Raw genomic sequence first — 24,223 nt, forward strand, 5'->3', positions numbered from 1 at the left:
GCAACTTTTTCCATCGGAATCTCTCTGTAGATCATGAAATACCCTGAACAGCCTCTTCATAAAGCCGTTCTCTCATCGATTCTTTTTGATAAAGACAACGACACCCAATGTCAATTAGGATCGTACACACTTTATTTACATCATCATGCTAGCTATTATTCCAATGGCGATACTAATACGGAATTTATGCCGCCGCTCGATAATAATAATGACTATTATTGTCATCTATACTCATATTATTTTTTAATCCTATACTAATAATTATGATATATAGCAATAACTTCCTCCGGTTAGTAGTGTTTGTTCGCGGATCAGAACACACCTTCAGATACGCATAGTATATACAGCTCTCTACATGTATTTATACGGGTCGCGGTAATGGTGAATTAGACGACGATAAGATTTCCGCTATTACTTATTCTCCTCCCTCCCCTTTTCTCTTTGCCCGACCCCTTCTTTTCCATCGAGTTATTGTACTTCCTTTTTCTCAACTGAAATGATCGAGCGTCGTGCGAGCACGTTGGATCATGTCAATAACAAAAACATTTCTCACGATGGTAAAAAACAAGCCTCCGAACAAGAAAGTGCTAACTGAAAGTGTCATGACTTCAGCCGTCGTCATCTGTGGTTATCTCTCTGGTTTGCCCTTCTTCTCCTTACTGAAAGCCTTTATGCTGAGCAGATCTTCAATCTAGTTAATTATTATTCATTTTTGTTATTACTATTATAACTAGGTCTGGTACATTGTCATCTGCTAATATTAGTTATATCGTTTTATAATTCTTAAGCGTACACAGCTTTTTCATTCTTTCCGGACTACCAAGCATGGCGCAAGTATGTTTCGGGCTAAATCACACAACAGTTAGTTTCGACGAAACCATTTCCAACAGCTAGCTTAGCTACGGATTCAGTTTAGATAAGGCCATCTGTTGTTGCAAGTTCCGTTCTTTTGGAACCTTCACGTTAACTGGACTTTTTAATTTTTGCGACGATCTCGCTGACCCAAGCATCAACAGCTCGGCATAATGCTCAAAGTCCGAACGAAGTTCAAGGTTCAGTTGATGTGTCGCAGTGGAAACCGATGATTCACTGACACCAATGATGAAACATTTACTTACATTAAGTGACATGTACCCCCGTCAGGCGCGACTTCTACTGTTTAAACGTATCAACTAGTCAACAGACGTTTTTCTCTCGCCTTCGGATGTCCAAGCGAGTTCCAGCTGACCACGAAGCTTATTGTGCCATTAGAATTCATTGTGAATATTGTTGTTTGAATCATTCGTTCTCTCGATATATTCGCCCGCTACTTGCATCCTCATCATCACGCCTTTATGTATATGGACACTTGAAACCCGCCTCGTTTCGTCGGTGCCTTTTCATCTTACTTTCACTTCTGCTTGAACAGCTTTTTTTTGTTGAAGACGTGACAGTCATGTCTTCAGCTATGGGCAGTGCTAACGTCTCGATTTGGCACTGAAAATAGAAAGCAACGAAACGTTTGAGTATCTGTAAGTTGATTATACCTATATAGATCTTGGTGGTCGCGACAATAATCTACGGTATATATTTGACTACATTGAATGTTTGATTTCTGAGTTTGTTTCTGGCCCCGATGTTAATGGTTTTTCCACTAACATGTTTATAACATACAATTCTAAGCTAAAAAGTGTACTGGCCATTTTTTGGACGACTGACAGTTTTATCCGATTATTACAAGAGAAGCGATTAATGAAAATACCAACAAGCCTTATATGCAATTTCGTCCTTTCGTAATGCAACTGAGATGATCGTAAGCGCAAAAAATATAACCATGTGATCGCTAAATCACTTCCAACACAACGGTGTGCTAGCTTAAAGACTGCGCAAGAATGGCTATTAAGGTCTCGTTGAACAGGTCATATATTAAAACAAACCCATGTTCGTGAAAAACCTCAGCTTGGGATTAAACGAGTCTTTCTCGTGAACTTCCTATAGTTGCCTTTGCCCAGGTGCATTCGAGTAGACTCGATGCTGCGTCTGATAGTCAAAAACAGCACTCAGCTGGTACTTAGCACTAAGTAGTTATCTCAGTACTGAGATAACTAGCAGATTTTAATAGTTTCTAGTTAAATGTAGATTTTCTTGCTGTTTAGCTATAGCTGTTCACAGTAGTGCATGTAGTTATTTTAAGCAAACAAGTTTTTTTTTAACATGTTACATTAAATTTCTATAAGGCTTCAATTACTTAGTTTTTATATTATCTTGATAATATTTTTAATAATAATATTATATATTTATATATTATTATTATATATATATATATATATAGTAGTTATTTGGCTTAAATGTTGAATATGGTCGTAATTGGAACATTTTTTCTAAAAAGATTTTTTAATTGTTGCACGAATTCGTTTAGTACTTATGATTAAGTACCCGACCGTAATCATTGCGATGTAACAACTGCTGACTGAGCAATAAACCAGTAAATATTTTTCTAGATTCATGTCCACATCAGCTTTTCCATTGATCAGAACGTTCCAAGCGTACACAGTATTTTATTAACGTAACATACTTACTGCCGCTTAAGGGGTCGTGGATCATCGATAATTCCCGGTTGAGGCGGTCCATCAGGCGGACTGACTAGTCGGGCTCTGCCATCGCGACCCGCTTTCTGGGGGTCGGTAAGGCCGCTTCCCTTCGAGAGGGCGCCCTGCTGCAAACCTCCATCACCTGAGCCGTTTCTCAACAGTTCTCGGTCTTCGCGTCTCAGCCGTTTCCGATCCAATCGGTCCCGTTCTCGACCTCCGTCCTTAATGGGTCCCATGGTCTCCTTATCCCCCCTCCCTAATCCATCTCTGGTGCTGTTATTATCTCGAACAGATCCATAGTCCTTTCCGCCACCACTGTTGTCCCGCGGCAGTTCACCCTCTTCGCGATCTTCATTGGCACCGGCTCCGCGGCGCCGCTTTCGATTCGTCTCCTCTGGATGCCCATTGGGCGATTCGTCCCTTTGAACCTGCTGCGTCGTCGTCTGCTGCTGCTGCTGCTGTTGTTGTTGTTGTTGTTGCTGTTGTTGTTTGTTAGTGGCGTCCCGTGGCGTCTTCGGCAGGGTAAGGGATGTCGCGTCTTCTCGTGCATTACCGCCGCCCCTGATGATGGAAACGATATAAAACAAACGTTGTTTCGTAAATTGATTTGGTGACATAGGTGTTACAGTAAGTGGCCATGTGCGGGTCAAGAATTTCATAAACACTACATGCACATACACATTATATTCGATGGATCGACTATAACTAAAAAATACTGAAACAAAAAAACACGAGATGGCATGTGATTAATTATTTTTTAGAATATATGCATAGATGATGGCTACAGAAGATATTCCTACGACTAAACCGATCGCCTGCTGATTGACACCATCGTACAGATATGCTACTTTTCCATTAACAAATCTTGTTACATTATTTACACATTTGTCAGATCTTCACGGCTAGTACCAGTATTGTTATTAATACAAGAAGCTGTAACAATCTATAGGATCATTGTATATTGTTGTTTCTTAACTACTGCCGATGTTGTGAACGACATTAATCATTTTGTTAACAAGCTCATACGTAACTGTACAAGTAATTAGGAGTAAACTGAGTTGAACTTTTCACCGTGAGTTTATTATTTTTAGTAGTGTGACTTCTGTGTGAAATAGTGAAAAGTCAATTTTAGTGATATCGATCGTCTTTTTCGCCGTGTAATGGCGTTGCCTGAAGCGTACCTTGTCCTGCTGTCGTCGTTCTTGCTACTTTTCACTACCTTTACAGCTGCCGGTCCAGTGCCGTTGTTGCTCGCTGTGTTGTTACTATTCGATTGAGCGACACCGCCACTTTTGTCAACAACCGCATGGAAATCTTTCTCTGGTATACAATGCTGCTTAAGCAACTTAAGATGACCTGAATACCTATAGACGAAATACGAAATTTGCACAGAAATACGTTAAATGATTACTTAAATAGGTGGCGAACGACTATACTGAACAGATTTGACTTGGTGATTCCTAGATCTTTATAAATAAGATTAAAAGCCCCATTTTTCGCGATTTGGGTTCCATGAATGAATTGTACGAAACACACGAAGAACAGTCACTATCTACCTTCAATAGAACAATTAAATGGTGTATATATACACCCTGTGAGCAGTCCTTGCATGCAGTTATTGTTTCTTTCTTTTGTAGCCTACAGGTGTCATTAAATGAGAACATTGTCCTATGCTTACATGCTGGCCAGTGAGAAGACGTCCTTGCGGTTTTCTCGTTCCTCGTTTTTTAGTTTCTCCACACGTTTGTCTAGCGCCTGGTAGAGATTGCCGACCTTCGGAAAATGCGGGACAAGTTTCGTCAACACGATTAAACCATTTTTCAGTTGAACATCGTTGTCGCTTTCCAAACAAAGCACCAACGCTTTCGTAAGTTTGTAGTGCCACTTGTGACACACATGCCGGTAATTCTGGTAATCGACGTCATTGTCGCCAGCACTATCCGCTCCTGACGGAGCGCCCTGTCAACGATAATACAGCCGAAATATTTATCATTCAGACAAATCAGTAAATCGTAGTACATCCGCCGAAAGCTAATATTAACAACTATGAATACGCTATTCAACTCAATGCAAATTTATATCAGCAAGCTTAGAATCACACATTAAACCCGGATGTACAGTACTAAATGTGCAAACTCCGTGCATAGTGCTCTGACCACTCTCCTACCAAACACTACATCTTAATATGCGTAAGAACGGGCATATCAAGGAGTTTGTTGTTGTTGAGACTAAGATCTACGCTATTCTCTTTTTACTCACTCACCTTGAACCTCGTGACGAATCCTGGAAACTGCGAGCACTCTTGATCGAATACTTTCTCATCGCTATGCCATCGCATCATGACCCCCATGAGTGTGCCAAGAAACAGCCCGTAACGATAGGCCTCGGCTTCGGTACAAGACGCCACCGTATAAGTAATGTCACAAAAGATCTTGTCAAAGCAGATCAACGTCGAGAAGTTCGACGTCTTCAGCTTGTGTAGCGTATGCACGAAGTGCGCACAATAGATAGCGTCCATTGGGGAAAAGCGGCAACGTGGAAATAGGCAGAGCTGCAAAAACTGGGTGATGGTATCGTTCTTGAGAGTATGTGAGATAAACCAGGAATCTTTGTCTTGGCGAAGTCGGGTCATAACATGGGCTACGTGTTCCTCTTGTTTTCGCTGCTCTTCCTGAAGTCGATCGATAAGAGCGGCACAGCGCTCCTTGTCTTTCTTCTTTCTGGCGGGCGCGAGTTCCTTGTTATCTTCAAGAACGGCGATTTGTGCTCGTAACTTGGATATTTCGCGTTCGTAACCGGCTACCGGTGTCACCACATCACCCATAGATAGTGTCCAGAAAGCCACGAACAGCTCGCTGCTAAGATCTTGCCAACATTTTGGTGGGTAATTGGGCTTGATCGCCTCGCTTAGTGGACCTGAGAGACGTCGTAGCAAAATACGAAGTACAGTGTGAAGATGCAACCAGGTATGATAACCAGCAATGAAAGAAAAAGAAAAATAAGTGGTATAATGTATGAAAAGGCGAATGAACAAATTATTACCTTGTCGATGGCAGCTCAGTTTTAGTGCACATGTATGTACCTAACCCATATACGCCATAAAAGAGTTGCCAATTAATTTAACAAGGTCAGATATACATAATGATATTCGGTAGATCTGTTCTGATACGCTTGCTTGGCTCAAACACTCATTATTTACAAATAGCAACTTACCTAGTACGTAATTTACGGCATCCACATACATTCGCGCTTCGACCTGTTTGCTAACTTCACCACTGGCCTCTCGCTTCATCTGCTGGAAACGCGTGTCGATATTTTCCATCAGGCCTGGTCGAGCCAGGAAGAACGCCACGTCAGCTGTTACCATATACCGTGACAGCAGTTCACCGACAGATGGTAGCCGATGTTCGCTTGAGCTATAGTTTACAAGAAGAAATTGGCCTACAACACACGAAATCAGGCAACGCATGGGTAAACAGATGTTAGTAAAGGATGATAGACGACTAGCGGTCTTCTATGTACTTGAATACAAATAGGCGAATACCACACGGTAATATACCTTTTAAAAAACAACTATTGGAGGGTTATGCTCGTTATGTAGGAAACTAAATCAGATAGGTTTAATCTCCGCTTAGAGCCCATCTGTATCTTCGACTCGTTTCGAATACTGACCGAACTGGAACAGCGTCTCCTGACAGAGATCGTACATTTTGCCCAACAGCTTAATATGAGCATCTTCAATACGGTAGAGAATATACTGCTTCTGTTGTGCCGTCAGAAGACATAATGGAACTGCCAAATCGAGCTGAACCAAAGCATCCTTTAAACGCTGGCTACTCTTCCGGACATTTTTTACCTGCAATTGTATGTATCATATAGTAAAATGTATAGTAAAAAAAATTATTTATCGATGCATAAATTTATCGATTCAGCATAGAACACTAATTAATAAGTAAAAAATGAACATAATTGATATACTATAGATTACCTGTGTAAAGTAGCTTGCTTCGCCTCGTAAGGTTTCGCCTCCGTACATCGCTTCCAGCTGTTCCGGCGTTGGTTGTTCCATCGCCTCGATTCCGGACATCTTGTAGACAATTTCCTTGAGAACAAGAAGATCGAGGCTGAAAATTAATTGAAAAAAAACAGTTCATTATAACATGCCTTTAAACGTGAACGAAGGATTCATTTATGAACTTGTTGACAGAGCTTCCGTTGTGGTCTAAGTGACTGGTGCGGATCTCTTCCCAAGGACTGCAATGCTAACTAGGAGCGTGAGGCTATTGCTGGTTCGAATTTCAACGTTGGCAAATGGTTATGCCGTTTCATAGGTCTACTAGAAAAACTCGCAACAAAACCCACCCGACTAAAGGTTAGAGGGGTGGTAGGTATTTAATGGTATATTTGAAAAGATGACTTTGGAAACTTGGTTACACAAAAGAAATAGCTGAAAATGTTAAAAAAAAAGGTAAACCACACTCCTCATTTTCCTCCTCGACATTTCTAGTTCAGTACGAGTCAAAGGCCTATTTCACTCATTCATATTTAGCATAGCACCGACTTTTAGACAGGAAGATTTTAGCAGCGGTATACGCACAATTTTTGATCTTTGATCTTGTTCGCTAGCAGTGCAAGCAATCCAGTGAGGTCGATGTTATACTTTTTGAAGACGGCTCCACAGAACGATGCGATCGATTTTAACCAACCGCTAACCGTAACCCCATCATCCTGGAGACGATCTTTTTTCTGCGCGGACAGAGCCTCTACGACGCAGAAAGCCAGGCAATCGTAAGATAAACTCGTTAAGAACTTCAACGAATCCACCTGAAAGTGATCAAAATGCACATATATTCAATCAACAAAATCAAAACCACCAAGTACATAGAAAGCACTAAATAGAAAGTTACTACTCAAATTTTTATTATATTAGAGATGATTTATGGGTATATTATTGAACGAAAAACCGAAATAGACGTTGAATTTTTGGCGGCTTTCGCAGGGCTCGACAGGAACTAAATATAATTGCAGAGCAAAATACATACCACAGGTCCAATTAGATTATCCCACTGCTGAGCCTGTGTTAGCATGTAGCTGAGCACCAAGCATGGTGAGCAATGAGCAAGTTTCGCCAACTGTCGGCCGCATTGTTTTGCCGTCTCTTTGGTAAGACGTTTCATCATATGACGAGTTCTTCGCCATGTAACTGCGCGCACACGAATCAACAGCGGATGAGAGCTTTCAAGTTTCCACGATGCGTACAACCGGTACCTACAGCCAAGAACAGACAAATGAAACAATCATTATTATTAGTATGTGATGTTAATAAAGACAATATTTTTTTTAAGGAAACATATGTTAAGATAATGTTCACACAAACTATATGAAAAGAATTAAAAACACGAAATGCGTATGTGCTAATGTAGCAAGGACATCAAAGAACAACACCGTGGACCGTTACTAGAGTTAGATGTTCTACTGAAAAAGGTAATTAAAATTATGGCAGAAACTATTTGGGTGCTTTTGTTGGTTTTTTTACCTTTGTTGGTATGGGTAGGATTTTATCACGCACCACAGCTCTTCTGATACGGCACAGTTGGCCGGTAGAAGTTGCAAGGATGGTAAAAGAGCCTCTTCCAGGAGAGTTAATATGTCCAATTCGAGCTCATCGGCTCCGAAGTCAACACGTTCGTGAGGCTTCTTACCTACATATGTCTGCACGGAACGGATAAGAAATGCCTTCGTTAACTAAATAATATGCTATAACAAAATACTAACAAGCCAAAAATGCGAACTGATGATTTTTTATCGTCATCACATAGGTAGGCCACGCTACAGAGGAATCCATTAGCGGTACTAGTAAAAAGAGTTAACAATTACCTTGCAAAGACGCACGATCTTACCCAGCAACACGGGATCCTTGTGCAGCATGGGCCCCAACGTGCAGACCAGCGGTACGACGTCCTTCTGGAACTCTTTAAACGTGCTCACTTGTTGGACGCACTCCACGCCAATAGAGGACACTTTCTGCTTCGATGAGATCTTTTTGCGATACGCCGATGGGAGTGTCGAGTTCTTCGAGTAGAGTGGATCAATCATATAATGTAGTGTCTAAAACGGAAATATTTGCATAGGTGAATTCAATGTAAAACGGGCAGAATAAACTCGAACATATATGTAATATAATATATATATACAGAAAAATACGGGAAGAAGATGCTGTCATACATTAAAAACTAAGAGTTATAAAATATTTCATAGCATTTACGATTAGGTTTAGAATTTCAGATAAAGCTTGTATTTGTTGGAATTGAGGAGAAGATTCAGTCATTATCCAACGATGTCAATTCACAAGTAATTCCTGCAAGTATATATATTCAAACGAGCTATTTGCACAAAATAATAATGATCACTAATGTTTATAATAATAACTGGACAGACCTGGGGACTTTGCCCGGCTCCCTTGTGCCGTCGATTCAATCAATCCGCTTCGCTAATGTCACAGCATGCCTAAAGTACACTATATACTAGTAAGAAACGTGTGGTCAAGAGTTATCCCATTGCAAGTAGCCCGCTCTATCTATTACGTTTTGCTCTTGGAATGTTCCAAGAACTTCGTTGTATTGCCGTGGTTATATTATCACCATGTTCTAATATTTCCAATATAATGAATCACGGTTTGCAAACATGCGCTTTCATTATTTTTCCTAGTTAGTATATTTTCCGAGTCCTTGGTGCACTAATTCCGTTACCCCTGTAGTTATATATTAATTTTTAATTTTCTTAATTTTTCAGTCAATATTCATCATAATTAATTTGACTTATCCCGTTGTTTTTTTCCAGTTTTGCTATCACCCATTTCCAGTGATCGGTTACATCCACTCTAATCTATCACTTCGTTACCGTCACTGTACTGCACTAATCGGGCTGCCGCTCTGCCGTTGAAATGCTTTACTGACCTGTCTATATGTGTTCTTGCTACTCAAAAAAATTTCCAACTGTGACTCAAAGTTTCTACTGCAGAATCGAACAAATCGTGTTCTACCTTTGTAAAGTTAATCTCCGGGCGTGGGCAGCCACGCGCCTTACTCTTCAGCGGGCATTACTTCTGCCTTTGCTGCAACATTCTTGTATTTTAGAAACTCTGTCACACCGTTGTTTTCCAGAAAAATGAAACTTTTTTTGGCATTTTGCTTTTATGTTTATTTTGTAGCACTTAAAAGACAAACAGCTTTTCAATATAAACGTTTACCAAATTTTCAACGATTACCAAATAAACTGCCTAAACAATACTAAACTTAGCCTTAGGGCAAAAATCAACTAATTTCCATATTCACTGACACAAAAAATCCCAACCTCTAATAGCTCGCAATAGATCAGACCGAAGTGACCATTTTATCATGGTCATTCTAAGATAGCAGACTAATAGATTTTTATATACACTTTATATATTTTTGTGATTCACTGTCAACTCGATATACTCTTTGTCTCCTACATTCACCTGTATAACCGTCGAGTGAACCCTCTCGTTGAGCATGGCAAGGGGACCGGGGATGTAGTCGAGCACCTGTCTGAGATGTTTCCAGGCGCCCACCTGCACCAGGGCGGCGAGTAGGGCCAGCTTCTGACAGCAGCTTAATCCTGCATTGCTTCCGGGTCCACCTGCCATCTCGTCGCTACCGCCGCCGCTGCTGCTGCTACTTGAAGTCGCCAAAGTTGAGGTCTGTCCATCGGTTTTTTCCGCTGCTGTCTGCTGAGTGGAAGCTCCGGCCGCAGCACCGGTTGCTCCGCCGCTTTTCGTACTACCGGCGACTCCGGAAACCCCATTACCAGTCGAATTACTACTAACTTGTTCTTGTTGTTCGGCATTAGCCATAGCCGCGGCCGCGGCGGCTGCCTCCGCCCTTTCTGCGTCGGCTATTTGCTCAGTCGTTAAAGATATGGTTTTCTTTGCCCATTGTCTCGCTGTGGTAAGCTCTTCACGGTACTGCTCGACTAGAGTTTCGTTGCTAGGGGAAAGCTGTGAATAGAAAAGCAAAATTCAACGATTCAAGAAACAGCGGGACGTCGGTCTCTCTATAGATTACTGCTAACATGTATGACTGACGTTATGCATGGTTTAAAGACAGTACTCAAATAGCAGACGTAATCCTTAAATAGCAACTCACAAGGGAATAGATTTGGTCAACGGTGATGATCTCGTGTTTGATAAGTAACGCACACGCTTTGAATAAGCTCTCAGGGGCTTCGGAACCGCCGGTGGCTCCAGAAGCTCCGGCTGATCCCGATTCGCCTGAGGGTTGCTGCAACTGTTGGTAGCAAGAGAACTTAAATCCGATTACTTGGGCAACATTTCCCGAATCCATGCCGAAGGCTTGCAAGACGCCAATTAGCAATTCGTGCCTGAAATGGATGAGTGAAGACATATTAGATAATCGAGCTTTTTTTGTTATCAAAAAAGTTAAGAAACGACAACAACTATATGTACGAACGCTCATATTCGCAAATGATTGTCATTTTTTTTGTCTTATCAGCTACCCTCTTTATTAAGGGTTAATGACCCATATCTATATGCTGTTACGTATTTTAACGAAGTATGTTACTGCGAACGGTCGAGTTTATTAAGAACACTTTTCGGTACAAAAAAATATGTTGCGCCTTGGCACTCGACCTAGCGATTGCTGGCTCCTGCAGTCAATAATTTGATTTGTCACGTTACCGCGCAACGTGCGTGTTTGTGTTATATTATATAGGGTGGAGCACAAGTCTCTTGATAGTCAACGAATTTTTCTCGCCTTGTGTAATAAATGAAATAGCGGATGTAATACGTACCTGTCAGGCTGGTCCTCGATTGCTTCTAGGATACAGTCCAACACACGGTTAGGGTCGAGCGAAAAGCATCCTATGAGCGCCTTCAGCACCTCGAATAACCTGCTACTGTCCGTATGCTGACGATTCAACAGCTCCGTAAGCAGTTTCGCATAACCTTCACTTTCCTCACGGTGTAAATTAAACTTGTTCTGCTTGTAACTAAAAGTATAATTTTCACAGCGCACAGAGAGATAAAAATAGTTTTGAATAAGCTTCCTCCTATGAATAAATAAATTAACCTCCGTTTATGTTCTGAGAATAGAAACAATCGCGGAGGGAGAGGGGGGCTCTTTCGGAGTGAGATCTACCATCGTATTGGAGCTCTTACTGCTAGGAACAGAAACGTCTAAGATTATCTCCCAAACATATGCTTGAAAGGCTGATCATGTATTCATTTTAACAATATTAAAAATCATTGAATATTGGTTAAGAAAATATGGCAGAATCTCGTTGCACAAAACTATATCACACAAGATGTTGGACGGTAGCACTTAACGAAATACCCAAAACAAGACTGTCTCCAAGATACTCACAAAAGACGAGTTTTTACTCGAATCATCTTCGTGTTTGCTGCCTTCGAATTTCGTACAAGACCAGCTTCTCCTTGGAGGTCGACATCTAATCTCTCTCGAAGCAGGTCGCCATCGATAATCGGGCTTCCACTTGTGCCCGTTCCTGAGACAAGAGCTCGTACTAATGCAACCAACCTTGGCCTATAAGATGAGTCGCTTCCCTACGTCCCCGAGGCGAAAGACCAGAAGTTATATTGAGAAAACATTTTTCCTTTTTCACAGACAAAGATGTATTTGCATACATTTAGGTGCAGCTTGAACAGGGATCCTTTCCCCAACGTTTGTCTATAAGCTTTTGCTTGATGTTAGGTATCTGATAGACATTACCTATATGAATTGGTTATGATTATATTTTTTTGGATGACCGACGTCAATCGACATGTTTATTGTCTCTTATGGCTAACTATTGAAAAACATTTTCTTGATTCAACAAACGAAAAAATAATCATCATATACATAATTAAATTAATTAAACAGGCTACGCCTCGACACTGCACACAGTGTGATATGAAAGCAAAACTTAGTGGTAGCCTTGGTTGAAAATAGGCCGAAGTCATATAGAAATCATATATTTAAGTTTTTTTTCTTTCTCCTTTTTTATTTTTCTATACACTAAGCAAGCAATTGGGCGCATGAAAGATTCAGAGAGGGTTCCTGGTTCAACTCTGTCCATCGATATATACTACGCAATATTTATGGTAAAGTAATACATATGTGCCATTGTATCTGTTTAATACAAAAATGCTCCTGGGTTGATCAACGTTGCTTGTTTAAGTCACGACCTCATCTGATGAAATACCTCTAATGGCACTCCATGCTTCAAGCCGTATACGCAGTTCTGTCAAGCCGATCCACGTCTACTATTAAGGGCATTATATTCTGTAGAGTGTTTTTTTGTCTCAGTTGAGTGTCTTAAAGTTCATCTGATGGGGCTACTTACCTGTGTATACCCGTCAAGCACGCAGAGCACGTCGCACAGAGCATCGTGTAGTGGAAGTACCGAAGCCGCCGACTCTTCTGATAGTGTTGGCAGCAGCGCGCAAACCTTACCCGGGGCAACTCCGCTGCCCAGAAGCGCTTCCATAAGGCGAACGAGACTCGCGGTTGCATCTGCAATAGCAAAATAACGACCGAAGAGAACATAATTTTGGTCAGAAACGTTTTTTGCTTGCTCCTAATTATTCATAATTTGTATGCTTTTTTCTGCCGATATAAGGTTATAGTGCGAGAATTATTTAAATCTTGTAGGTTTTTGTAGCACCACATGATGCTACAAGTATAAGATGTCATATTATAGAATTTATAGGAGAATTATCTTTTACAAGTGATTTTTAAGCGTGTCTCTAGAAAATAATTAAGATGGTGGATTGATAAAATGGTTGCTTGCCTGGGAAGTTAAGTTCGAATCCGCAGATAGACAAAAATCTTTTTGAGTATGGGTGAATCGTAGCCCGGATATTTGTTTCATTTAGATCTGAGCTCGGTTTCTAAAGTAACCCCCCTTGTACGAGCAGCGTAAGTATGCAGCAATGTCAATATAATACTATGTCGACATTAAGTGAATGGGTGAAAACTATATGATCTTACTTTTGGACTTACATTAACAAAAACACTATCACAGGTTACGGAATTAAACAAATCGGACTCGAGTATCTGTTACATGGCGATACAACTCAATAACGTATCAAAGAAAACTAAGCAGATTCTGATCGTCTAAGAACGTGCATAAAGTAAACAAACAGTAACTTAAATACAATATCGAAACTCTTGTATTCTTTATAACCTTTTAGCTCCCTAAATGCAATTAAATGAAAATAATCGTAATGAGACACGCCCGATATTCGATGCCACTATAGTGGTTCGTTGCCAGATGTGTCCAAACCACACATCGTTCTATCCCATCATATAGATTAGGCTACACAGATAAATGAATAAACATTCGAATCAACCACGTTCAGGCATCAGGGCGCATTCTGGCAAGTTTACGTATTCCGGTGTTACTAAAAAAATTCTTTTGGATATTCCTCTTTATATTTCAGTACCGTCGTATTTAGTGGCCCGGATTTACTTATATAATATAAGTTAAAATTTTTTTCTTTATTCGGAAAGTTAAGTTCTTTACATCTTTATTCCTATCTAAAATTAAACACCTAGAAATTATATGACATTCTATTGTATCGGGTAGTCGAAGAAGTACTAACGTTTTTTTGGGCCACTACTGATACAAATATTTTTAATATTTTACAAGAATACTATTAAACAAAATATGCGTCATTACTCGATGAACTTCTGCTATCTTTCGCGTAACACTTATCTTATCACTACGTAACTTTTATAGATTCTAGGCGAAAAATTGCGACAAATGATATTTGCGTTACTCCATTAAAATTAAACTAACACCATTAAGGGAATTTGCAGAGACCGTAGCATCTTCCGTCCAAGTTCTCTCAATTTTCTCCGAATTCTTAAAGATGTACGTAGTTTGGTATTTTTATGGTGAAAGACGACGCTTCTATCGTTCGTTAGGTCTAGTCGGTTTCAAAAACTTGTTGTAGTCTTCTTAATTATTGATCAGTTGTTTTGCCGAGCAGCAATAGCTCATAATGCAAGAGTCCTCTTCAATCACCTTTTTTGGCGTTAATGTGGGACCGACTATGGAGCTTTCTCTCGCTTTAACTATAACATTTTAAACGCATTATCGTTGTCTTATGTGATTCACTTTTGACCACTCGTAATCACTTGTAGCTTGATTTCGTTACGTTTCAGTAGAGTTTCGCAGATGAAAATACATTCTAAATAAATTCGTTTGTGTCAATTCCTACACATTGAAATTCGTATTTGTAGCCACCTTTTTGCAAATAATTTAAAGCTCTGTGCTGGCGTCACGGCTAATTACGTTTTCGTAAGAATTTCGCAATGATTTTTTAAATCCTTTCATAATTCTTTAAGCACCACGGAGAGTACCTTTTATACAGAAATTTTATAAATAACGCATCGTGATAATAAACAGCACACTTTTTATTGGCGTGGGTAGCATTTGTGCTTTATTACTACAAAATTGTAAAATATTACAAGTTTTGTAATTACAAGCTCACCTACAAGGTACTCTTTGAGTCTGAATAAAGGCATTCCAACGTTTGTTTCTAATATTGCCAAATCATAGCTTTTGAAAGGCATCAACGGTGAATGGACGCGACTCATGAATCTCAAGTTATATAACTTGAGATTCATGAGTCGACTTCAGTGACACTGAATCTTTCTAGCTATAAGACCCGTCATTACTTTTTCGACAGCCCAATATGTTGATTAGCTGCGGAATATTTCGTTTAAACATTAATTAAAATCCTCGTCCTCACAGACACTTTTTTATGTAATGCATCGAACATAATTATCCACCAGTGTGATCTAAAATGGTGTGAAATTGTGGGCTTTACTACAGTTATCAACGTGATCAGATTGTGATTTGAAGCGCTATTACAACCCTCGGGCGCGACTCGTTTCTGAAATTTTTTCCCTGCTCCGTGATTTTGCAAATCACTGGGTTTATTGAATTTCATTATCAACGTCATTTTTGTTTATGGAGTGCTAAAGTGGGCGTATGAAAATCGTATTTCTTAGAATTTTCTATGTGACATTTCAGTATAGAAAAATCAACTTTCATTTCATGGTATTGCCTAGTTTTTTTTTTTGGAAGTGAATAAGCCTGTATTATACATAAAACGTCTCTATTTCTACAGAACTTTTGCAAAGTTCCTGTTCCAAGAAAATTTGCTTTCATTTATGTTACATTACGATTACGGCATAGTCTCAGCACTGATTCATTTTAAAACAAAATCAATGGGCATGTGTAAAGCTACCCAATTAGCCACAGGCAGTAAAATACGTTTTGCCATTGTATATGAAAGTTATTTCGTTCCTTAATGATTTTTCATAGGATCGAATCATGTTATGACTCGAATAGCTAAATTACGGAGATTCTTACCAATGCCCTCCTGCGTGTGTGAGCCATTACGAAGCTGTGCGGTTACTTCATTAAGTAATGCAGATCTGCAATGGAATCAAAAGCAAAACGAAAGATGATTATATAAGGGAACCATTGTTAGGTCTCAGAGCAAGCTAAACAAAAGCTGTCAGTAAAAATTTTGTTATCTACGTTGTTTATTACACAGTTTATACTCATATAGAATTAAGATGATACAAGAGAACCTGTAACAAATCCAATTTTCTTATGTTATTTAACTAAATGTTTTTCCACATACCATGTAACAACAATGAGGCCTTGGGAGTAGAGGTACTAGTTAGTGATTCTACTGTACTTGATTATTTAGCAAAAATAAACTTATGAGAGCGACTGCTCTATTTCAATCAAGCTAACACCATGATGGATGCCCACTCATTTTTATTGAAATTAGACAATCCAAATGAAAATATTTTCTTTATCAGCCACTTATCATGACAAATCTTTCCTATTAAGAAAACTCGCCAATTTTTTCATAAATATAAGAACATTGCATTAAATAAAATAAAATAAACAAAAACATCGATTAATGAGATTCAATTATGTAATGCATTCAAGCATAACTAAAACGTAACGATTTCATCAGCTGCTAGCCCCGTTATCGGGGTACACTTCCAGCGCAGAACATCTGAGGTGGCAACAGGTCGTAACTTAAAGGAGGACAAGTTAATTCCGGATAGTTTTGAGTAATCTTGATCGCATACTTGCAGTCTAGCTTTGATGTAAAAAAGCACATGTAAGTACTCTGCGTATGTAAGATAGTAAATCAAAAACCTTAACGATATTATTCGAGGATAGCAATTCGAGTGCGGCACAGTTCGGCACATTATTGCAGCAACTTGTTTGCTTTAGTAGGGAAGTCGACTCTATTCTAACAACTGCGCAAGAGATTACGTAACATTCTGCTGATTCGATGTCCTTCCGTTTTGCACAAGCTTTTTGTGTGCGTTGCTTCGCAGTGGAGCTAACTAAATATTTTTCTGTGAAAATATAAATGGACAAAAAACTTCACGTGCTTAAAGTTAGCAGGCAGAAACTTCAACATTAAAATAATATAATGAACGCGGTAGGTTATATTTTGTTGTTATGCTGCGACTGGCAAACAAAAAAACTATCTAACCTGCGGACACTGCTGATTAGTTCTTTTATATGGATTCACTCACACATCTTTCGGTTACGTAGCCAAATGGTCAAATAAAGCCCTATGTCATTATACTTGGCTGATTAAATTGTGCTAACAACTCACATATGGTCTGATCCGCCCGAGTCGAATTCTTTGCACCATTTTAGTGCGTCGGCAGTGGATAACGCCTCAAGAGGCATTCTGTTGTGTTACGTCTAATTCGATGCCCTGATTGTCTAGGCCCCACCAGGGCGGCCTGGTCGGGTTCGACTTTCCCGGCGAATCGGCCAATCGTTGTGGATGCAACCAAATCCCTCTCTGTTCTTCTTAGCTTGATTTAACTTTATTGCGCACCGAGCCGCTTTAGGCGTTAGATGCTATCGAATTTTGCTAGTGTCAGCCAGTATCTTCTATAATTTGACTGTCTGCACTCGAGAGGAAATGCAAGCATTAGTGATGCAGATACCCTGCCGGCATAAGGAATACACGCTTACAAACGCAGATCAACTGTACCTTCTTTGTGGGGTCCCTGTTTACTTTTTTTTGCTATAGTCGTGATTACATCCAGAACCACTAGTAGACCGTTGAAGCTACTGCACTGACACCTAATGAAAGAGAAGCGGACGACAATACCGGTCGGTTGGAGACCTGCCCTTCGAATATTGAAACAACGGCTACCGCCTGAAAAATCCCACGGCGACAAATTCCCACGAAGCGCCGGCAATTTAATTGGCAGCGATCGATGTCGCGAGGCAATCAGGTTCGCCGCTGACACAAAGTTTACAACTCACTGTTCACGAAGCCCTGCCGCCACCGCCTATCTGAAGATTTGAGAGACCCGATTTTGGGAGACTGACGTTATATTACTTACATAAGTAGAAGCAGCATGTTCGTGGAATCGGTGGGTGACAAGAAACACTACGAGCAAGAAACACGCACGCGTGTTGTGTCTTGGTATTCGCTGTGATAGTGGTGGCAATAGTGGCTCTGATCTTCGCGACAGAATGGCGCTTGGTTTTAGTGGGAAGCCGTCACTTGACATATACACACAGGAATAGTCAATTAGAGCGCTCGTACTTAAGAAGACATCGGGCCCTGTACACAACCTAACCGCCAAACACAAACCGATAGGTGTACTGGCACACACACAAAACGTTGCTAGCGCTGTGGCTGCCGCCGAAGCCTCTTCGATCCGTGGGAACTGCTGTGACGGCTTTTCCAATGCTAACCCCAACGCCGACAGAAAATCGGATGGGGTCCACTACAGACTATTGCTGTACCCGGTTGCCTAATACCCCGCGTGTAAGCGATCACATTAACATTATCGATACACCACACGCTCGACAACACCATCTAATCTCACAACAATACCGTCACAACAACGGTACGCACCAAGCATCATTACAACTACAGGCACCAACACCATCACATAGGCAACCTATCAAAAGTGGAACACACACAGGTACCGATTTATGTCCTTGTGTTGTGGGTCGGGTAACCGCAGTTTTTTGATGTAGTCGATGGCTTCTCGGGTTTGCTCGTATTTGCTTTCGTAGCTAGTCCACGAGAGACGGTACTAGGCGAAACACCATGACCCACCGTAAGTGTGTCGGGTGTTTTTACTCGTATCGTCTGCTTTGCTGTCCATCAGGCAGGCGCCATCGACACAAACTCACGCAGCCACAGGATTGAAATTGCATTTAGCTATGTTGCTGTTCTGTGTCGGCTGGACAAGCCCGTCGAGCGAAGACCGGTCGTCAACTACGACTGCGTTCGAAGGCGGGGGAAAGACCGGGAGAGTCGTGATTTCTTATGTGCTCTTAGTGGTAGACTCTAGCAAGTGTTTGTGTCTAGGTTACACGTGTCTGTGTCGACATGAAACGACGATCTTGGCAGGCGCCGCAGTAGCTGCGCCCAGGCGCATTACAGCACAATACAGATTGTAGTCGCGGATGAACAGCAATTACTGCTATACAATTGACTACCGCAACTCGTGGTAAGAATTCCTTCCGTGATGATGTAGTAATAACTCTTTTGCCTGCTAAACTTGAGGACACATGATGGTATAGGTTCGAATCCGAATGTATACAAACACACTTTTTTTCATGCTGGAATGGACCAGCCTTTCGAAGTAATGCCTAACGGCTCAAGTAACGAACGTAGAGACATGGCTAACACACTCGTAGTAAAAACAGAGGCAAAATTAAGAGTGACATCGGGGGCAAACAGTGACGGGGAAAAATTCGTCAGCAACATTAAGTTAGCAAGTCTGCTGCTGTCGCAGCAAACGGTTAGACCCATTGCTAGTAGCCGGCAGCCGTGGGGGTGGCAGTTAACAAACTAACACGAAGCAGGAAAAGTCAATAGTAATTTTGCTTTCGAGAGGCCAACAATTAATGTTCATTGCGTTCTAGGTGGTTGACTGAGGATCAAGCGAGCGAATTCTACGGATAAGTGAACGGAGTGACGACAAAATGGCGCTGGGGGTCGGTGTGAGTTTTGTTCGATTAGGTGTTCGTGATTCATTGTAACTCAGTCAGCATCGTTGTCTTAAATGGGCGAAGTTGCGTAGAGAAGAAAAATTCGTTAGTTAGTAATTATAGTTACGGTTTGCAGGTGCATTAGGAAATAGAATTCGTAGATTAGGAGAGCCAAATAATTGTAAGCAGTACGATACCCATCGTGTGCGTCGTGCTGGTGAATGTAAGTGTGTATGGAAATGCGAGTCTCTCTGTTTGTAATAGCCCGTAGCAGTCGAAGTGGACGTAAGCAATATTCGTTTCATTAACAAACAATTTACTAACGGAGACAAGTGAGAACACCTAAAAACTCGTGCATCGGTAGTAATGTTGCTGCTGGATGCTGCTACAGCTGGGGGTCCGTAATGCCAGCTGTCGGCACCTTTGTCGCTAGCAAATCGCGGTCGTAACTATACCTCTTCGTTCATACATTGGGCGTCACCATTAGTTGCTAGCACATTGAACTTTTATTAGAAGAGGGAGGAAGAAAGAAACGAGAATTGAATTGGAGATGCAGAATTGAGCAGCAGTAGCTCGTATCTGAAGCACACTCAGGTGAACGTAAACGATCCAACTTTCTCATCCTAATTAATTAACAAATTCCATGTGCTTGTTCGAACAACAACAACGTTGACGATAATAACCAGTCGTAAATCGGAATGAAGTACTGTAACAAGCCTGGTACAGCTGCTGAAGGGAAAATAAACAAAGCTGTAAATAGGGTTTTTTGGATAGAAAAAGAAAGACGAAATAGTCTTTTTTTACTCAGGTTTGGGAGATCTATGCTGTCTCTTGTCGATTAGAGATTGTGCTGCAAACATATCTGAACATAACTATTCAAGGGAGACTCGCTACATGCGAGAGGAATTAGGGCGTCTCGCAATATGTTTCGCGGACGATTGTGTGTGTATGTGTGAAAGTTGGGTGTATGGTACGCAAAACGCAGAATAACAACAGTAAAAACGGTTGTCAGCGTACGCCCATATCCTGTTGTTGCTGGCCTTCTGGGCAGCACTTTATATAATAAAGACGATACGGAAGAGTCTATGGACACGCAGCAGGAGCAAGCTTTCCGTCATTCGATGAAAATAAGCAACCCTGTGATATAGAGCAAAAAGCCTTTGTTAACATGCTTCGAAGCGCGAAACGTTCTTCGGTGCCTAGCGGCACATCAGGTGGAAACGGCCCGGAAGAGGTGCGCAAGCATAAGATCTACGAACTGAAGGATCGTTGTCCTGGGTGAGTTGTCCTAGGATTTTCTACATGCATTACTAGAACGAACCATAATGAAATTCTAACTATCAACTAGAAGCGAAACAATTAGATTGTAGAGAGGTGACTTAGCAAGTGATGAAATTGGTGCGGTAGTTGGTAGGTGCGCATTATAGTATCGTGTCGGCGTACAAAGCCGAAGATCTGTTCTGTACTTCTAACTGCATTAGATAGTGGAAAGTTAACTGCAACTGTGAGCTATCATTAACTTAAGGGGATTTAACCTTCATTCTGTGCTGTATTCATCTAATTACGTGTTCAAGGTGGTTAAACTCGTAGATATAGTCGAATGCGATTTTTGATTTTACCTTGCAATGCCTGGTTCTTTGTTTTGTCTATGGCCTTTAACATTGCATACTGTGAAGCTGATACTAGACAAATTGATATTATTCTTTATATATGGTACGTCGTTTGTGATATTTTCCAACGATATCGGTTAGTTAGATCCTTGCAACAAGAGAAGGGCCAGTGATCGCTATCTAGGTACCTTTGGAATCGGTGTGTAAACGTCACCAGAGTATTACTGGCATTCGCTATGGTTCACCTGATCTGGTCCCCTGGCGTGACATCATTCAGTCAAAGGCAGTAATTGCTCGGATTGAACTTGTAAAAAATTATTATGGATATAAAATGCGTCGAGGCGGATAAACAGGAGCTGTGCGTTGACTAACCTCAAAGGTGAACTGATGTATACATAGTATTTCATCTACTAGATAACATAATTTTAATTTGATGACAATCCGTAGCCGCCTTCAGTTATTTTTATACTGCTGGTCTCATTCGTAAAGCCATCTTGCCTTCGTTAGGAGCAAAACATCGTTAGTGTCGAGAAAAAAGCAACAAAGCTATGTATTACGATTCTGTTTAATCGACTCCAGGTTGACTGGTTGGCTCTTATCTGACCTAAATAGAGAAGCATTGCTTCAACCATCTTTTAGATTGCAACAAAAGAAAGTTCCAACAGACACGGTATCTGAAATTTTAAAAATTGTTAATTAGTTTTCGGATATTATTCTATTTTGTTATATCAGGCAGATTGAAACGTTTCGCTTCGCAAATAATCCCTGCAGCTTTTCTTTAATATTACGAGATTTGCACAGTTTCAGATAGAAGCACGCTAACTGGAAGCGATCTACATTTTTGTCAGTGAAATCGGTGAAGTTACTTCAATCGCCGTTTTGTGAAATAAAAAGAAATTAAGTGGAGAGAGATCGTAACCGGTTGATAACCATTTATAATCAGGGCAAGTTTCAAAGGCAGATCACTGCATACAGCTCGCTCGATGATGTTAAGCTCAAAACTTGTCTAATATAGTCATCTTTCTAATTGAGGATTGTTGGGAATAGTAAGGAGTTTTCTTTAAGTTATCGAAAGGATAAAAGCATCACTATTTGTTAGCAGTTGTATCATGGCTGTGAACTTCACTGACCTTTAACTGCAGAATACTCTATTTGAAGAACGTACATGAATCAATTTTTAGTTTTAATACATCTCGAAGTCAACTGATAGAATTTCTTGGTTAAAAATTAGCTTAGGGCGAAACACTTCTGATCACTTAAAGAAAAGAATTGGTCTGTAAATACATTTTACAGTAAAATGTATTGTTTTACCACACTTAGGTATTGAATTATTAGAGATTTGAGACAAACGATTCATTCATAGTGGCCACATACCTCTAAAATCCGTATTTCTGCAACGAAACGATTTGTTGCTCAACCATGAGGCATTGCTTTAGCTATAGAACTTTCCGAATTATGTCAATGGAATAGTGCGCATTTTATAATTTTGTTTCGGTCAGACTTCAAACATTAGACGTAATCTTTCGTGGATTAACTCCCTAAAAAAATCAAGCATCTGTGTGAGTATATGAGCGGCTTACGTCAGTGTTATTGCATTAAACTTTTTAATAAATTCAACATGCGCTGTCTGGATAGCCAATTGTGAGGGTAGATTATTAGAGAGAACAGTGGTTTCGTCTGTAGCTCCGATGATTGTTCGATCCATATATATCTGTACATTTGGCTTCAGGCGTGTCGTTGGAAAGCTAAACCCAGTGTTTCAAAATCTGATAAAGCGAAATTAAAATGCATGATGTATGCATCTATCGCGCACATACTTAAATTCTTATGCCATTTTATATGAGTGCTTGTACGCACACCATGTATATGTGAATACGACCGTTTCTCTCTTGTCTTGCTATACCATGCCGGTCAAGTGTTGAAATCCTCACGTATCCTAAGAGTTTCCTAACTGCGAACGATACGTGAATGCCAGTCGTGACAAGTTAGGTTAGGTTAAATCGTGAAACACGCATGGGTATATGCTATTATTTATGTGGTTCGTATATTTTTTCGAATATTCTGTACCTGCCTGAAAATCTCATTCAGTAGGGTGATGTGATAACGAGTTGTGGTAGGCCACGCTGCGACGAATGTGTTCTTTACTTCACTCATGTCAAATGATACTTTGTATTTACAAAAATATACAAAAATGTTACAACACTTGACGTTAATCCTTTCGGATATGATAGAGTTTAATAATCAAACCATTTTTTCCAAGCAGTTGCATGGGGCGCCGACATTTTTAGCTAGAAGTCGTGAGAAAAAAGCGACTTTGCAGATATGATTTCGATACGTGTGTCATTTTGTAGAGGATGCTGTTCGAGTTGGGAGACTGAGGACCTGTGTTGTACAGAAGGGTCAAACGTGCTTAATTAAAATTTAAATGTATTTTCATTTCAAATAGCCATTTTTATTAAAATGGAAATGTTTAAGTAAAGAACATGCGCCTCTCTGCATCCACTTAACTTTGAACGCGCGTACGCTTACTGAATCTGAGCAATATTTTTTACACAATTATGTATATGCGAAATCACTTTTATCAAAATGATCTCATCGGAATAAATGCTTTGTCTACTGAATTCTACGACCCTTTAGAGGATTAGTTTCGAAGTGTTCTGTGCGGTTATTTATGCCATCCCAGTCCTTTCAAGATCAGCTTACTTTTTCGAATGTCAAGACTAAATTGATTTCTGTTTTATATAACAATTTGGTGGTGCAGAGGACTTTTTCATACCGAATAATTATTTCCACGATCAATAGTGTCGCAACGTAGGGCAGGCGCAGATAATTCAATTTTACAGCTATTTTCACGTAAGTTTATATTTGAGAATAAATATGGTGCTAGGAATGATTAATTATTAGGAAAAACAAAAAAAATTACATTGTCTACCTATTATTGTAATAAAAATTATCTATTTTTATTGGGTTATTGAATTCGAC

General features: G+C 40.2%; 2 protein-coding genes across 4 annotated transcripts in view; one reads left to right on the forward strand and one right to left on the reverse strand.

Moving 5' to 3' along the window:
- Positions 1–110: 110 nt before the first annotated feature.
- tho2 (THO complex subunit 2-like protein) lies at positions 111–18,823 on the reverse strand. Its single transcript, XM_022846087.2, has 19 exons — positions 17,275–18,823; positions 15,993–16,057; positions 12,951–13,120; positions 11,972–12,171; positions 11,400–11,597; positions 10,736–10,970; positions 10,069–10,587; positions 8,448–8,678; positions 8,107–8,282; positions 7,613–7,838; positions 7,168–7,394; positions 6,559–6,694; positions 6,243–6,426; positions 5,784–6,011; positions 4,834–5,486; positions 4,249–4,529; positions 3,752–3,934; positions 2,559–3,131; positions 111–1,476 (listed from the first exon to the last, which is right to left on the reverse strand). The coding sequence occupies exons 1-19, from the start codon at positions 17,349–17,351 to the stop codon at positions 1,458–1,460; spliced, it is 4,581 nt and encodes a 1,526-aa protein (XP_022701822.1). The 5' UTR covers positions 17,352–18,823; the 3' UTR covers positions 111–1,457.
- Positions 18,824–19,044: 221 nt separating this feature from the next.
- The window catches only part of Vsp37A (Vacuolar protein sorting 37A), a 12,539-nt gene continuing 7,360 nt past the window's right edge, over positions 19,045–24,223 (forward strand). Inside the window, exons 1-3 of one of the 3 annotated variants that reach the window (XM_086971397.1) lie at positions 19,045–19,147; positions 19,566–19,643; positions 20,644–20,909. In XM_086971397.1, coding sequence (XP_086827523.1) covers positions 20,800–20,909 — 110 coding nt within the window. In that variant the 5' untranslated portion in view covers positions 19,045–19,147; positions 19,566–19,643; positions 20,644–20,799. Of the gene's footprint in view, positions 19,148–19,351; positions 19,442–19,565; positions 20,910–24,223 lie in introns of those variants that run through there. The other 2 variants (XM_086971398.1, XM_022846098.2) reach the window with 2 other exon arrangements.

Source organism: Varroa jacobsoni, unplaced genomic scaffold (genome assembly GCF_002532875.2).
Source record: "Varroa jacobsoni isolate VJ856 unplaced genomic scaffold, vjacob_1.0 scaffold_1210, whole genome shotgun sequence".
Taxonomy (NCBI): Eukaryota; Metazoa; Arthropoda; class Arachnida; order Mesostigmata; family Varroidae; genus Varroa; species Varroa jacobsoni.

What these genes read in the sequence shown, in the direction of transcription:
- tho2 (XM_022846087.2), bottom strand. Translation starts at nt 17,351, where the DNA reads ATGCCTCTTGAGGCGTTATCCACTGCCGACGCACTAAAATGGTGCAAA. An exon ending in AAGCAAGCTACTTTACACAG is followed by an intron (nt 6,427 to 6,558) that starts GTAATCTATAGT and finishes ATACAATTGCAG; the next exon opens with GTAAAAAATGTCCGGAAGAG. An exon ending in GGAGACGCTGTTCCAGTTCG is followed by an intron (nt 6,012 to 6,242) that starts GTCAGTATTCGA and finishes CGTGTGTTGTAG; the next exon opens with GCCAATTTCTTCTTGTAAAC.